General features: G+C 37.3%; 1 protein-coding gene across 1 annotated transcript; it reads right to left on the bottom strand.

Moving 5' to 3' along the window:
• Window positions 1-8,880: 8,880 nt before the first annotated feature.
• Window positions 8,881-12,235, bottom strand: LOC109109038 (D(1C) dopamine receptor). Its single transcript, XM_042773969.1, has one exon. It carries the CDS (start codon window positions 11,814-11,816, stop codon window positions 10,479-10,481), a length of 1,338 nt encoding a protein of 445 aa, XP_042629903.1. The 5' UTR covers window positions 11,817-12,235; the 3' UTR covers window positions 8,881-10,478.
• Window positions 12,236-13,438: the final 1,203 nt, after the last annotated feature.

Below are 13,438 nucleotides of genomic sequence, written 5' to 3'. Positions count from 1 at the left end.
TTTGATAGAGCCACCCTTTAGCTTGTTGTGACTGAGTGATTGAGTTATTTGTTCTCTCAGACAGCCACATAATGATGTGTCTCAACAGAGAGAGGGTCATTAGGGTTCTTGAAATGACCTAGTATTAACACAGAGTGACACGCCTGTGGTTCTAGTGCATGTGTGTCCCAAGGATGTTTAAAAAGTCTCAGCATGACACACTGCAATATCAAGTTTAGTTTCAGGGCAAAAAGCTTGTTTTTCAGAGCAAAACCTGGTTTGCAGGCAAAATCACGATCACACACAGTGTTTAGAATATTATAGACTACCATTTAAAATGTAAGAAATTAGAAATTATAGAGAATTTCTCCTTACAAACAGAGAATGTAAGGAATAACCTTGAGTGGATTCTTTATTAATCACTTGGGAAATATTGCTCTGACTGAGGTGTAAACACTCTTCAAGTGAAAAAAAAGAGCTGTAGTCCTTCTATAAGATATATAAAATAGTAGAGAAGAATAATACTTGAAATAACAATAAAAAAAAAACAGATTTTGTATTTTACAAAATACGGTTCAAGCCTATTTATTATGCAATGAAAAGCTTACCATATCTCATCACTTGACAGATATTTCTGTTCTTGTTCTTTTAACCAGCCTACTGCTTTTACTTCCTTTCCACTTCATAATAATATTAACATTAAAAATAGCAAAGAAGCGGTTTACCTGTTTTGTTTATTCTGTATAATAGAAAAATAGGTACAGTTTTCAATGCTGTTTTTGATTAGACCGGACTCCGCGCATTTAATTGCAGGATGAATTGACTTTCAAGTCTGGCTTTCATCATGTTTCTTGAGAGTTTGGACCTTGAACTGTCAGTTTGATTTGACCCCATGGCAGGTTGATTCAATGTGGAAAATGATTAAATGTCCTTATAATCAAACAAACTGTAGATCCAGTTTTGCTGAAACACTTACAGCAGTGTAATAAGTTAAAATTGCATGTGGAACACAATCACTTTTCGGTAACACTTTACAAAAAGCGGTCACATGTCAACATTAGTTCTGTCATGAGTACTCTCAGACGATTTTAGCATGGTAATGGATATGACAATGTTAATGTATTTGGTCTTGGCGGAATAGATCTTCCACGCTGCTGCTGCTAAATTGCTGCTGCTGTTGGTTATTGCTGTATTTGTAGATTATTGCTGCTGCAGCTGCTGCTGCTGCAAGCAAGTACAGGAACTTGCTACTGGCAGTACATATGCTGATAATGGTGCTGTGAGTATTTAAGACTGCTGCTGCACAAATAGCATATAAAATAACCTGTAGCAGATCTATACAGGTGGAGCTGGGGAAGGTGGAGGGTTTCAGAGGAACTCTGAAAGCACACTGCAATGCTCAAGCAAATGCTAATCAGCCATTTGAATGTAAAGCAGCAAGCTCATTGGCTACGTATGCAACATGAATCAATCAGATTGTAACAAGTTATTTAATGCTAAGAATATATTCAGGTTACATTAAGGATCCATCAGCCTGTACCATCTAGAGTTTCATGACAGAACTTGGTATTTAATGTATTAACTAACATGCACTAACAAAGAACAATACATTTGTTACAGAATTTGTTCATCTTTATTAATGTTAATTAATGAAAATGAACCTTGTTGTAAAGTGTTACCCACTTTTCTTATAGTGTTCAGATAATAACAACTCTACTGGCCAGTTGGCTAGGTTTTCCCCTGTGCAGGGCAGAATGCAGACACCCCTCAAATTTTCATAACAGGCATTATCCTGAAAGTGTAGGAAACTTGAAGTGACTGCCAATAATTTCAGGTGCGAGAACTGAGAAGCAGTTTCTCAATTAGTAGAACATAGACTTCAAACCGAGCCAGTTGATTTAGTCAATCACATTTTAGCTTTAGCTACAACCTTCAAATTCACACTCTGTTTAGCATATTCAAGTGATTTTGCTGTGATTACACAGATCAGAAGCAAGTGTGTGAGGCTGTCTTTGTAACCAGATTCATTGCATGCAAATTACTTGTAAGGTCTGCGCTATGTCTATTTTTCTGCACTAAACGCATTGAAAATAATACACTATACACATGTTTGTTAACATGATCTCAGAGTATGTTTTACTAAACTTTTCAAGCAGTGAATTATTCATCCACTGCTGTAAAGCCGATGTATTGGTTTGATTCAATGTAAACACACAATGGCAGGATGCACAAACACTTTCAGTTTAGAAGATTTTACTGAAAACAGGTGATTAAATGAAACTTGAGTAAATTAGACTGTTCATTTATTCATAAAAATAACTATTTTAAATGTATTAAAATATAATATGAGTTGGAAATATAGGCGAGATATGCCTATGAAACACACACACACACACACACGTTTCCGGGTGACAGGAGAGATGGGGTAGCAGTGACACATAAAAAAAGACAAATTTTCCTCGAAAGGTCTGATTTACACGCTAACGAAAAGACAGAGTCTGCTGGGTGATTGCAATTTTGATGAGGCTCTTGAGGAGAGCAGTCCCAGAGGACTGAAAGCCTCTGGCTATCTGAAGCCTGGCTCCACAACCTTTCTTTCTCCCTTTTACACATATCAGTAACTTAACCCTAATGTACCTGGCTTGAATTGCCATCTTGAACTCAACAGAATTTTAAGACATTTAAGTATTAAAATGCTGTTGTAATTGATTTTATTGATTTTAGACAAGACAACTTGTCTTTATTTCACAAGCATAAAGTTTATTTTTTTTTATGAATTCTTAATGTTAAAATGTTTTGTCTGGTAAACCAAAATATGTGCATCATGTAGAAATATCTAAAATAAATTATTTTATTCTATTCAGAAATATTGTTTAACGTGAATATGAATTAGGTTACCCCAAGAAAAATTTTAATTTGACTGCACTTTTTACAGTATACAAATCACATTATTATACTACTAAAAATGCTACAAATATTTTAGACACATTTTCTTGCAGTATTATAATATACACTCACCTAAAGGATTATTAGGAACACCATACTAATACTGTGTTTGACCCCCTTTTGCCTTCAGAACTGCCTTAATTCTACGTGGCATTGATTCAACAAGCTGCTGAAAGCATTCTTTAGCAATATTGGCCCAATATTGATAGGATAGCATCTTGCAGTTGATGGAGATTTGTGGGATGCACATCCAGGGCACAAAGCTCCCATTCCACCACATCCCAAAGATGCTCTATTGGGTTGAGATCTGGGGACTGTGGGGGCCATTTTAGTACAGTGAACTCATTGTCATGTTCAAGAAACCAATTTGAAATGATTCGAGCTTTGTGACATGGTGCATTATCCTGCTGGAAGTAGCTATCAGAGGATGGGTACATGGTGGTCATAAAGGGATGGACATGCTCAGAAACAATGCTCAGGTAGGCCGTGGCATTTAAACGTTGCCCAATTGGCACTAAGGGGCCCAAAGTGTGCCAAGAAAACATCCCCCACACCATTACACCACCACCACCAGCCTGCACAGTGGTAACAAGGCATGATGGATCCATGTTCTCATTCTGTTTAAATGCCAAATTCTGACTCTACCATCTGAATGTCTCAACAGAAATCGAGACTCATCAGACCAGGCAACATTTTTCCAGTCTTCAACTGTCCATTTTGGTGAGCTTGTGCAAATTGTAGCCTCTTTTTCCTATTTGTAGTGGAGATGAGTGGTACCCGGTGGGGTCTTCTGCTGTTGTAGCCCATCTGCCTCAAGGTTGTGTGTGTTGTGGCTTCACAAATGCTTTGCTGCATACCTCGGTTGTAACGAGTGGTTATTTCAGTCAAAGTTGCTCTTCTATCAGCTTGAATCAGTCAGCCCATTCTCCTCTGACCTCTAGCTTCAACAAGGCATTTTCGCCCACACAGGACTGCCGCATACTGGATGTTTTTTCCCTTTTCACACCATTCTTTGTAAACCCTAGAAATGGTTTGTGCGTGAAAATCCCAGTAACTGAGCAGACTGTGAAATACTCAGACCCGCCCGTCTGGCACCAACAACCATGCCACGCCTCAAAATTGCTTAAATCACCTTTCTTTCCCATTCTGACATTCAGTTTGGAGTTCAGGAGATTGTCTTGACCAGGACCACACCCCTAAATGCATTGAAGCAACTGCCATGTAATTGGTTGATTAGATTATTGCATTAATGAGAAATTGAACAGGTGTTCCTAATAATCCTTAAGGTGAGTGTATTAACTAAACAGTGTTAATCTCATGAAATAATTCTGGGATAGCTCTGCATAAGATTGCACATGCCATCTGTTCATTGCTGTACTGAGTCCAATGCAGTTTGCTATTTTATTTTCAGACATTTATGTATTTTCCATTTTTAGAAAAACCATTTGCTACACTGAATGAGATTTCTTTCTTCTGTGTTTTAAAGGCACTTTTTAACGTGTTGCTCTGAGAACACAGTTTTTATGTGATGCAGCAGCAATATCATGCTGCTTCCTGAAGCACACTGACCCTATGCAGACATTCTCCACATTGCAACCCTTCAAAAACTACAGATGCATTGCTTGTATTCTCAACAAACACTGCAGAATTCATAGAAAATGGGGCACCAAACACAAATGTGTCTCAGGACTGGAATTGTTTGACAACTTGATTAAAAAATTCCTTGAGACAATAACATGAGGTTTACTTTGCTCAATCATACATAAGCTCTCTGGGAAAAGGTGGTTTGAGGTCTTGTGGTTTGTTTGTTTGTGCACAATGCATTTTGAGTTAAATGAAAGGCAAGGTTGTGTGTCTTTACCACTGGGAAAAGAGTGAGTTGATCATTACAGTCATTGTCTTCACACATGTAAGGAGGCTTTTCACACAGCCTGGAGCAGGAATATGGCCGCTTTGTTGCAGAATGATGATTACAATATAAATTATTTCAATGTTTGCGTCTTTTTCATACTCACTTGAGGAAAGAATCTCTCCATCTCGCTCTTTTAATTCTCTGTTGGTCTTAATGATCTGCTGCAGATGTTGAATGTAGTGGCCTCTTGCAAAACTGACTGAAATGGGGCATTATATTGAATTTCAAATCAAACTCTTCTATTTGCAGCATAAACACAGTGGGTGGTTTGACTATTTGTGCCCAGAGCCAATCCTCCCTATACGCAAAATACGCAAGCTGCGTAGGGCCCTCTGAAACACCCTTGCTCTCAAAGATGTTTTAATTTTAGTTTCGTTTTTGAATTTGGCCAAAGGTTATGAAAATGTGCATGTTAATTTCTTTTAATGCAGTGACCCTTTCTACGTAAAAATCAGTCAAATCATGTAATGTGAACGTTGTACAGTCTTGCTCGAGACTAAAAAACGGGGCCCCAAAAAAGGGCCCCCAGAAGTCTAGGATCGGCACTGTTTGGGCCACTCGTCTCTCATTCATAAAGTCACATTCAGTATTAATCACAAAGGTAAAATACTCATCCACAGCATGTTGATCTTAATCTATTTCAGAACAGTTCAGGTCAATAAGCCATGACTTAGGCTGTGGGAATGTGTCAGAGATTGTTTCACATTACTTCACTGGCTGCATAAATACATTATTTATATTTTTATAGGTCAGGTATTTTTATAGGTATATTGTTTTAGTGACCCTGGATTTCCCCTTTACAACCCCAAGACTCCCTTAGAATGCAACACTTCACCTTTTATTTTTACAGATTTCCTATAAGCTTGTTCAAATATTGATATGTGACATATATATTTCTCAGGAATTGACAAAAGCTGTTTAAAATGAATTGACTTTAAATAAAAATCCTTGATGAGTGTGGCCATCATCATTTGGCAGATTTCTTCTCTGTCTCTGTTTTCAGAAGAGTCTCTCACATGACATTGCTATTGCAGAGTCTGGCTTTTTCTTCTTTTTCTTGATTTGAAACCACATCTTCATTTGTGGTTTGGTACTACAGCTGTAGAAATAAATTATATTGCCACCATTATATATATATATATATATATATATATATATATATATATATATATATATATATATATATATATATAGTGACATTTATCATATTTATTTGTATGTTTTGTGAAGGAACGTGACAAGCAAATCACATTTAATGAAAGTATATTAGGATTCTGTCTCTGTCTCTCGCATTATTTCCTTTCTCCATCCTGGGACCATACCTTTATGAGCTTGCCTATGATTCATGTGGCATTTTAACTTCTCATTATTCACCTGCCTTTTCTTCACTTATGCATTTCATCTGCTGTTCCTGAATGTGTGAGAGGTCTGTACATGTGAGCTGGAGATACAAGCTAATTGGAAGCACTACTACAGACTGCGGTGCACTGCTCCACTAATGACAGATCAGAATTTAAATATAATCTTTGTGTCATTAAGACCATAACATTTAGATTAGAATTGGTGTTTGTTTTGTTGCATCAAAAGCAGGTGTTTGCCAGTTCTTATGTGGCTTAATTTACAACCTTGGCACAGTTACACACACACACACACACACACACACACACACACACACACACACACACACAACAAATTTACTTAGCTATGTAAATATGAGCATTCCATAGATATCTACTGTTTTTATATACAGGTACTTTAACATAACCCTCACTTTTCTTTTCCGGATTTTTCTTTCTTTTTTTTTCTTCTTTTCTTTTTTTTGTACAAATGAGGGCATCTCCTCAGAAACACTTCTCTCATTCTCAAACGCACTGAAAAAAATTAGTTGTTGCGAAAGGTCGATTATTACATTATTATTTTTTATAAAATGCTTACACAGTTTTTGAAACTAAGGCTCCATTTCTCACTCACAAACTCAAAACACACACAAAACACACACACAACATGCAAAATGTCACATATCTTTCAAAAGCAAACACTTCATTTAAAACTATTTTAATGTATTATTGAACTATTTAAATGTAAAACACTACTCTCATGTGTCTTTTGCTTGTTCAGAGTGCATTGGACAGGAGTTTTACGTTATTCAAACTGAACTGAATCAATATTGAACAGATTTGATTTGTATAATGACACTATTGACTTGTTAGAGCTATTGTGAAGCTGATCGAATTGAAACAATCTATATTGTATAGCGTTTTAGAAATAAAGTTGATATTCTGACTTGGCTAGTATGCATATTCTGTGTGTGTGTATATATATGTGTGTGTGTGTGTGTGTGTGAGTGAGTGTGTGTGTGTGTGTGTGTGTGTGTGTGTGTGTGTGTGTGTGAGTGTGTGTGTGTGTGTGTGTGTGTGTGTGTGTGTGTGTGTGTGTGTGTGTGTGTGTGTGTGTGTGTGAGTGAGTGAGTGTACAGTACACATAGTATATAATCATATTTATATACACTGTAAACAGAAATACAAGGGGGTAAAAATTATTTCTTTCAAAAAAAACTGAAATGATTACACAAATGATTGCTTTATATGTGTTTTCACACATGGTCATTGGGTGTAGGTCATCAGTAAATGATCATGCCATTTAAATTACAGTGTTTCCAAATTAAACAAAAGAGCTGTTAGTTTTAAATGATGTGTGTAATGTAGAGAACTGTTTAGGATTTTGCAAAAAGTTTGTTATAGGAAATAGCAAACTGAGTTTAAAGCATGTAATGTGGTAGTAATCTTGTAGTTTTGCAGTCTAAAGATTAGATATATGGCTGTTTCAATATGAGTGGGCCTCAAGTACCACTTTTAGTGTCTAAGCAATAAAAAAAAACTGCAATAATTATAATTATTAAAAATTATACACTACTACTACTAATTAATAGTCCTCAGCAAATGTTTTGTTTATGCTATTTAATTGAATTTGTTTGGTCATTAAATGATAAATGTGTTATTTAACTAATAAATTCTTATCAAATCAACTAAAGACATTTTGTTCAGATATTCAACAATTTTTTCATTTACATATAGCCTAGCTGTCAATTTGGTTTCTGAAGTAGAAAGTATCTTTTAAATCAAAGATATCTTGTGCGATAATTTTATGAAATGTCACAGCATTATTAAAGTTAGCAAATAACGAAAATAATCCTGAAGCAGTAACTGCTGAGTAATTTACTTGTGATGCAATGCATGCTGGAAGCTTTTTACAAATTAGCAACATTCAATATGAAATAGTTTTTCAGACAGCTCTGTTAGGCTAGTTTGGGAGTAGATGGTTGGTCTGATATATTTCGATGAAGATTCTATGTAATTCAAAGATGAATTTAGTATCTGTGAAAAGCATTAAGCTGGATAAAATGTAATTGCTTATATTTACAGCGCACTGTCATGTTACTACACACAGCTGTGTGTTCTGACCAGTTGGTAGGGCCATTGTTTTTTTTATTTAAGGGTCTCGGTTGGTCAGGCCAGATTGAGGTTGCAGTGCGACTCAAAGCCTTTGTTCTGAGAAGATGAAACACTTCCTGAGCCAGGTGACGCTCAGAGCAGCATCTTTTTATCAATATTTTTTTTTCTCTCTTTTCAATTTGTTTTGAAGAGCTTTTGAATACTCTCACAAGGCTGAAGAATTTCTGAGTGAAAGCAGGATGACAGTGAAAAGCAAGGGTTCACTCTCTCACTCCGACATAGAAAAAATAAGTTGCTGGAAAATTGCTTAAAATTAGTGTCATAGGTATTATCATGAGTCTGATAGCTGCCTTTAGTTCTCTGCATCATGTGAGTGGCCATGTACAACCTTTTCACTCTGTAATGAAAAACTAAAGTCATGTTGTATAATATTTCTGAGTCAAGGAAAAAAAGAAACAGCACATCCTCTTAAGATATTTAATTTTTCTTACAAATTCGCAAATGTCTATAAGAAAACATGTTACTGACCATACTGATAAGAGACAGACAGTGCCCAAAATATATTAAATTAAAATAATTTCCAAGCTGCCTGCACAGTACATGTATAATCATATTCTTGTTGTTTCCTTGTTTGTTCAAGGATGCTGTGCTGCAGTATTCTATTCATGAATAGACCAGCAAAAAATATAAACTTAATATCTCCATGCAATTAATCTACAACATGATCAGTTTTACACAACAGGATCTAAGGATGAGATTTCAGCTGCTACCGTCTTAATGCCCAAATTCCTGTTTGTGGTACTCTGCATTTTACCATGAGAAACCCTGTGCCTATTCATGACGTAATGCAATCTGGTTATGAAGTAGGTTAGAAACAGGGAGGAGATGAGACATAAATCACTCTACCTATGGTAGGAATGACCTGGTTGTCTGTTTAACAATTACATTCAACCAGTATAAAATATCTTATTACATAACCTCAGAATACATCACCTCTAAATGTAGGCCTGCTTTGTGAAGACAAATGATTAAAATTATATTTATGAGAAAATCCAAAGGTGTTTTGCACACTTTTATAGTCAGAATCAGTAACCTTAACCTGGATTTGTCAACTCGGAAAAGTATTTCACAAATTTAGGATATATGAATCTAATATCTAATGATTTGTGTGTGATCTTTAACCCTAGAGTGCATACAGAGGATTAGTCAATTGACTAAAATAATGTTTCTTTTGGTTTCTAATGCTTGAAATTAGTTTTGTGTTTAAATATGAATTAAGCATATGGACTGGAGGGTGAAGGAAAAGCAGACAAGAAGTGTCTAACGTGGATCCCAATTCAATAGGCTGCTATTAAAAGCATCCCAGGTGGCACCTAATGAGAGAATGCCAATATGTGCAGAGCTGTGATCCAAGGAAGCTTGGCTACTTTGACAAATCTAGAGAGTTTTTTGTGTAACAAGCCGTGGACAGAAAGGTGCAAAGATAATGTGCTTATCCTGTCTGCAAGGATTATAGCGACATCATCTGCAAAAGTAGCCAGCAAATTGACATTTCTCACATTAAAACACATATAATATATAGGCCGGACATAACATACAAATACTTACACTGAATTTAATATTTTACTGTACATGTACATGGTGAACAAAATATCAAACAAAGGATGAAACAAATTAAGTTATTTAATTATGCTTAAAATGACGATAAAAATAGAATGCATTTTGTTTTAAAAAAAACGTAAAAGTTTATTATTCCTCCAGCGTCGATCAAACAGTGAACAAATTCGCTTTAGAAATCTTTAGTGTGCTTACTGTGACTTTCAGGTGTATAATTTGTAGGGCTCTTTGGCGCAAATCCTCGTTTTACGTTTGTAAAAAAAAAAAAAAATTATGAAGTGATAAAACAGTATTTATGTTTTGCCGATGTAACGATTAATACTGTAAGCGCTCGAGCGACGTTCTGTTGCTATGGTTACCACCTTAGCAAACTATCCGTAAACGTCTTTTTTTTTTTCTTTGTGGAAGGCAAAAATGCGTTACTTTTTGGTTACTAAAAAGTTGTTTGATTTCCTTTCTGATATGTGGAATTAAACCTGTTCCGCGTACTTTGTAATACCACTAATTTTGGCTTCATGTGAGGAGGTAACGTTAAAGCCTTGGTTAAAAAAAACAACAACAACCCCCCTAAATCATTCATTAATAATTTGGCCTGGTATTCCCTCGCACTCCATGAGTCCCGTGGAGGTGAATGGTGTGATAGTGTCCAGGGAAATCTCCCCGTCGCACTCAAACTGTCCGATGTTGGGTAAGAGCATGTTTTTGTGGTTGCGGGACACGTTTGAGGTAACCGAATCCTTATCGAACGGCAGACTGCGCTCCTCTCTTGGGTTCGGCATCTGAGCGGCCAGCGGTTGCGCTTCCTTCTGAAGCGTCGTGTCATGATGATACGACACCAGCTCGTTACTGAAATTCACCGCCTCCACTGTGGTGCTGGGGAAAATTTTATTGCAACCCAAAATCGAGGAGAACGCTTTCCTGAAGTCTGCGTTAAACGCATAGATAACGGGATTGAGGGAGGAATTGGCCCAGCCGAACCACACGAAGATGGTGAAGGTAGTGTCACTCACGCACTGGCAGAAGGGCACCATGCAGTTCAGCACGAAAAACGGCAGCCAACAGAACACAAAGACCCCCATAATGATCGAGAGTGTTTTTAAAACTTTGGTCTCTTTCTTGAAAGTGGTTTTAAGCGAGTTCTCGTTGGAGCAGTCGTTGGACTGGTGGTGGTTTTGCGCGTGCTCCGCTGCCCTCTCCAAAGAGGAGATCCTGCGGATCTGTGTTTGCGCAATACGGAATATCCTCGTGTACGTGGCGATCATGATGATCACGGGGATGTAGAAACTTATCAGCGAAGACGAGATGGCATACGTCCGGTTCAGGTTGGCTTTGCAGTTGTCGCTGTAATCGGTGCCGTTACCCGCTGCGCCCTCCTCATCTTCCTCAGCCATGTGCCAGTTGAGCTGGACCGGGATAAAAGAGATGAGGATGGACAGGGTCCACGCCACTCCGATCATCATGAAAGCCACCCGGTGGGTCATCTTGCGCTCGTATCGGAACGGGCTCGCTATGGCCCAGTAGCGGTCCACACTGATGATGCACAAGTTGAGGATGGACGCAGTGGAGCACATGATGTCAAAGGCGATCCAGATGCCGCAAAAGCGACCGAAGAGCCAAGTGCCCGCCACCGCGGATATCGCCTCCCATGGCATCACAAGGACGGCTACGAAGAGATCAGAAACGGCCAGAGAAATTACGAAAAAGTTGGTCACTTTGGAGCGGAGGTGCCTGAATTTGACCACGGCGGCACAAACGAGCGTATTCCCTAGCAACGTGGAGACGATGAGAAGGAAGAGCACGAAACCCAGCAGAGCGCGCACGCTGTTCTGTCCGTCTCCATCCTCTTGCTCCTGCGCTCCGTGCGCGCGGTCCTGCGTGTGGTTTGTGCCGTTTTCCATCTCTAAAAACATATCTTAATATCGCATCTGACCAAATCGCTTCATAATGGCCAGTTACCTTGTTTTAGGATAGGCTTTATGAGTGACCGGTCCGATATCCAGTTCTGTCCCATGTTGGCAAGTTGGGAAAACTGCGTCCGTTCCCGGTGCTGAGCGCGTGGAATGACCCACATTCATGCGCTGGTGCGTCTCGCTCGAGAACTTCTCGCTTTGTGATTGGTTTATGTCCACACCGCTGAGTCTGTGTGATACACACCAACATTCATTCCCTCCGAATGACTATATATATAGTTGCCAATTAACCTGAAATCTCATTTCACAGGGTCTGCAGAAATTACATACAGAAAACATTGTCTACAATAACATTTTACAAACGATATGTAAACACAGCCATTTTGACAAATGGTAACAACTGACAGTGCAAACAGATATCGCAACAACAACAACAATATTATGTAACATTTACACATTTAATAAAAATAATAATTTATGTTTAAGTTGCAAAGTTCTGCATGCTGTTGAATCCAAATGACCACAGAAGGATTCAGTAACATTAAGAATTCAACTACATTTGTAATGAAATTAATTATTTTTACATAAAACTTATAGTGCAACATGATTGGCAGTAGTATAATTAAGACTTTATAGGTCTTGTTTCTGTCATAGAGAAACAGTGTTTGTGAATGGCAGCTGCATACGTGTCAAGCTGCATTTTCTTCTGGTTTTGGTTTTAGGTTTCCCAGTCTATTCACTGAGAAACTCCTCTTTATTCAACTGTCAAACGTGTTACTGGATACTACATTTTTTCTGCAGTAATGGTATATTGCACTGAAATTGAATGATTGTTCAAAGTATTCAAAAAGTACCCACATAACCCAGTGAGCACATCATTTGTTTTATATGTATTTGAAGAGTATGGTTAATAATGAACTTTTCCCCCAAATGTGTTCCTTTACATCACTAGAAATTGAGAGAACTGAACTCATTAATGTTAATGCAATGGCTAAGAATAATGCATCTTAATAAATAAAATCCAGCTTTAATGTTATACTCAGGAAATAACACAGCAGACATCTTTAATTTATGAATGCTAAGCCAGAAGTATACATTCTCTAAATATATGAATTTAATGTGAAATACATCCTTTTTGAACAAAAGAAAGCTTACACAAGAAGGTCTCTTATGGATTTTAAATAACAATGCACCATAGACTTGTGTAAATTTAGGGGAACTCCAGCAAAATAAATAAAAAAAAATTATATAGCACCTTTAAAAATTGCTTCCTCAAGGCGCTTTACATGAAAGCTTACATAAAGGAAAACAATACAATATACTATAAATTAAAAAAATAAAATAAAAAAAAATTCACAAAACAATACAATAAAATCAGTTTTAGAGCTATTCAGACAGAAACTTTTTAGACATCCACAACTTAATCTCAGAAAAACAGTTTTATCCACAAATTGACGAGGTTGAGAATTTATATAAATCTGAGTATCATCAGCATAGAAGTGGTAGCTGAGGTTAAGGGATCTTAAAAGCTAACCAAGAAGATACATATAAATGCTAAAAAGCAGGGGACCAAGAACTGAACCCTGTGGGACACCAGTACAAACAGGATCCACATCAGATCT

The sequence above is a fragment of the Cyprinus carpio genome, chromosome A17 (assembly GCF_018340385.1).
Source record: "Cyprinus carpio isolate SPL01 chromosome A17, ASM1834038v1, whole genome shotgun sequence".
Classification (NCBI taxonomy): Eukaryota; Metazoa; Chordata; class Actinopteri; order Cypriniformes; family Cyprinidae; genus Cyprinus; species Cyprinus carpio.
This window is presented reverse-complemented; position numbering and strand designations above follow the sequence as displayed.

What these genes read in the sequence shown, in the direction of transcription:
- LOC109109038 (XM_042773969.1), bottom strand. Translation starts at nt 11,816, where the DNA reads ATGTTTTTAGAGATGGAAAACGGCACAAACCACACGCAGGACCGCGCG.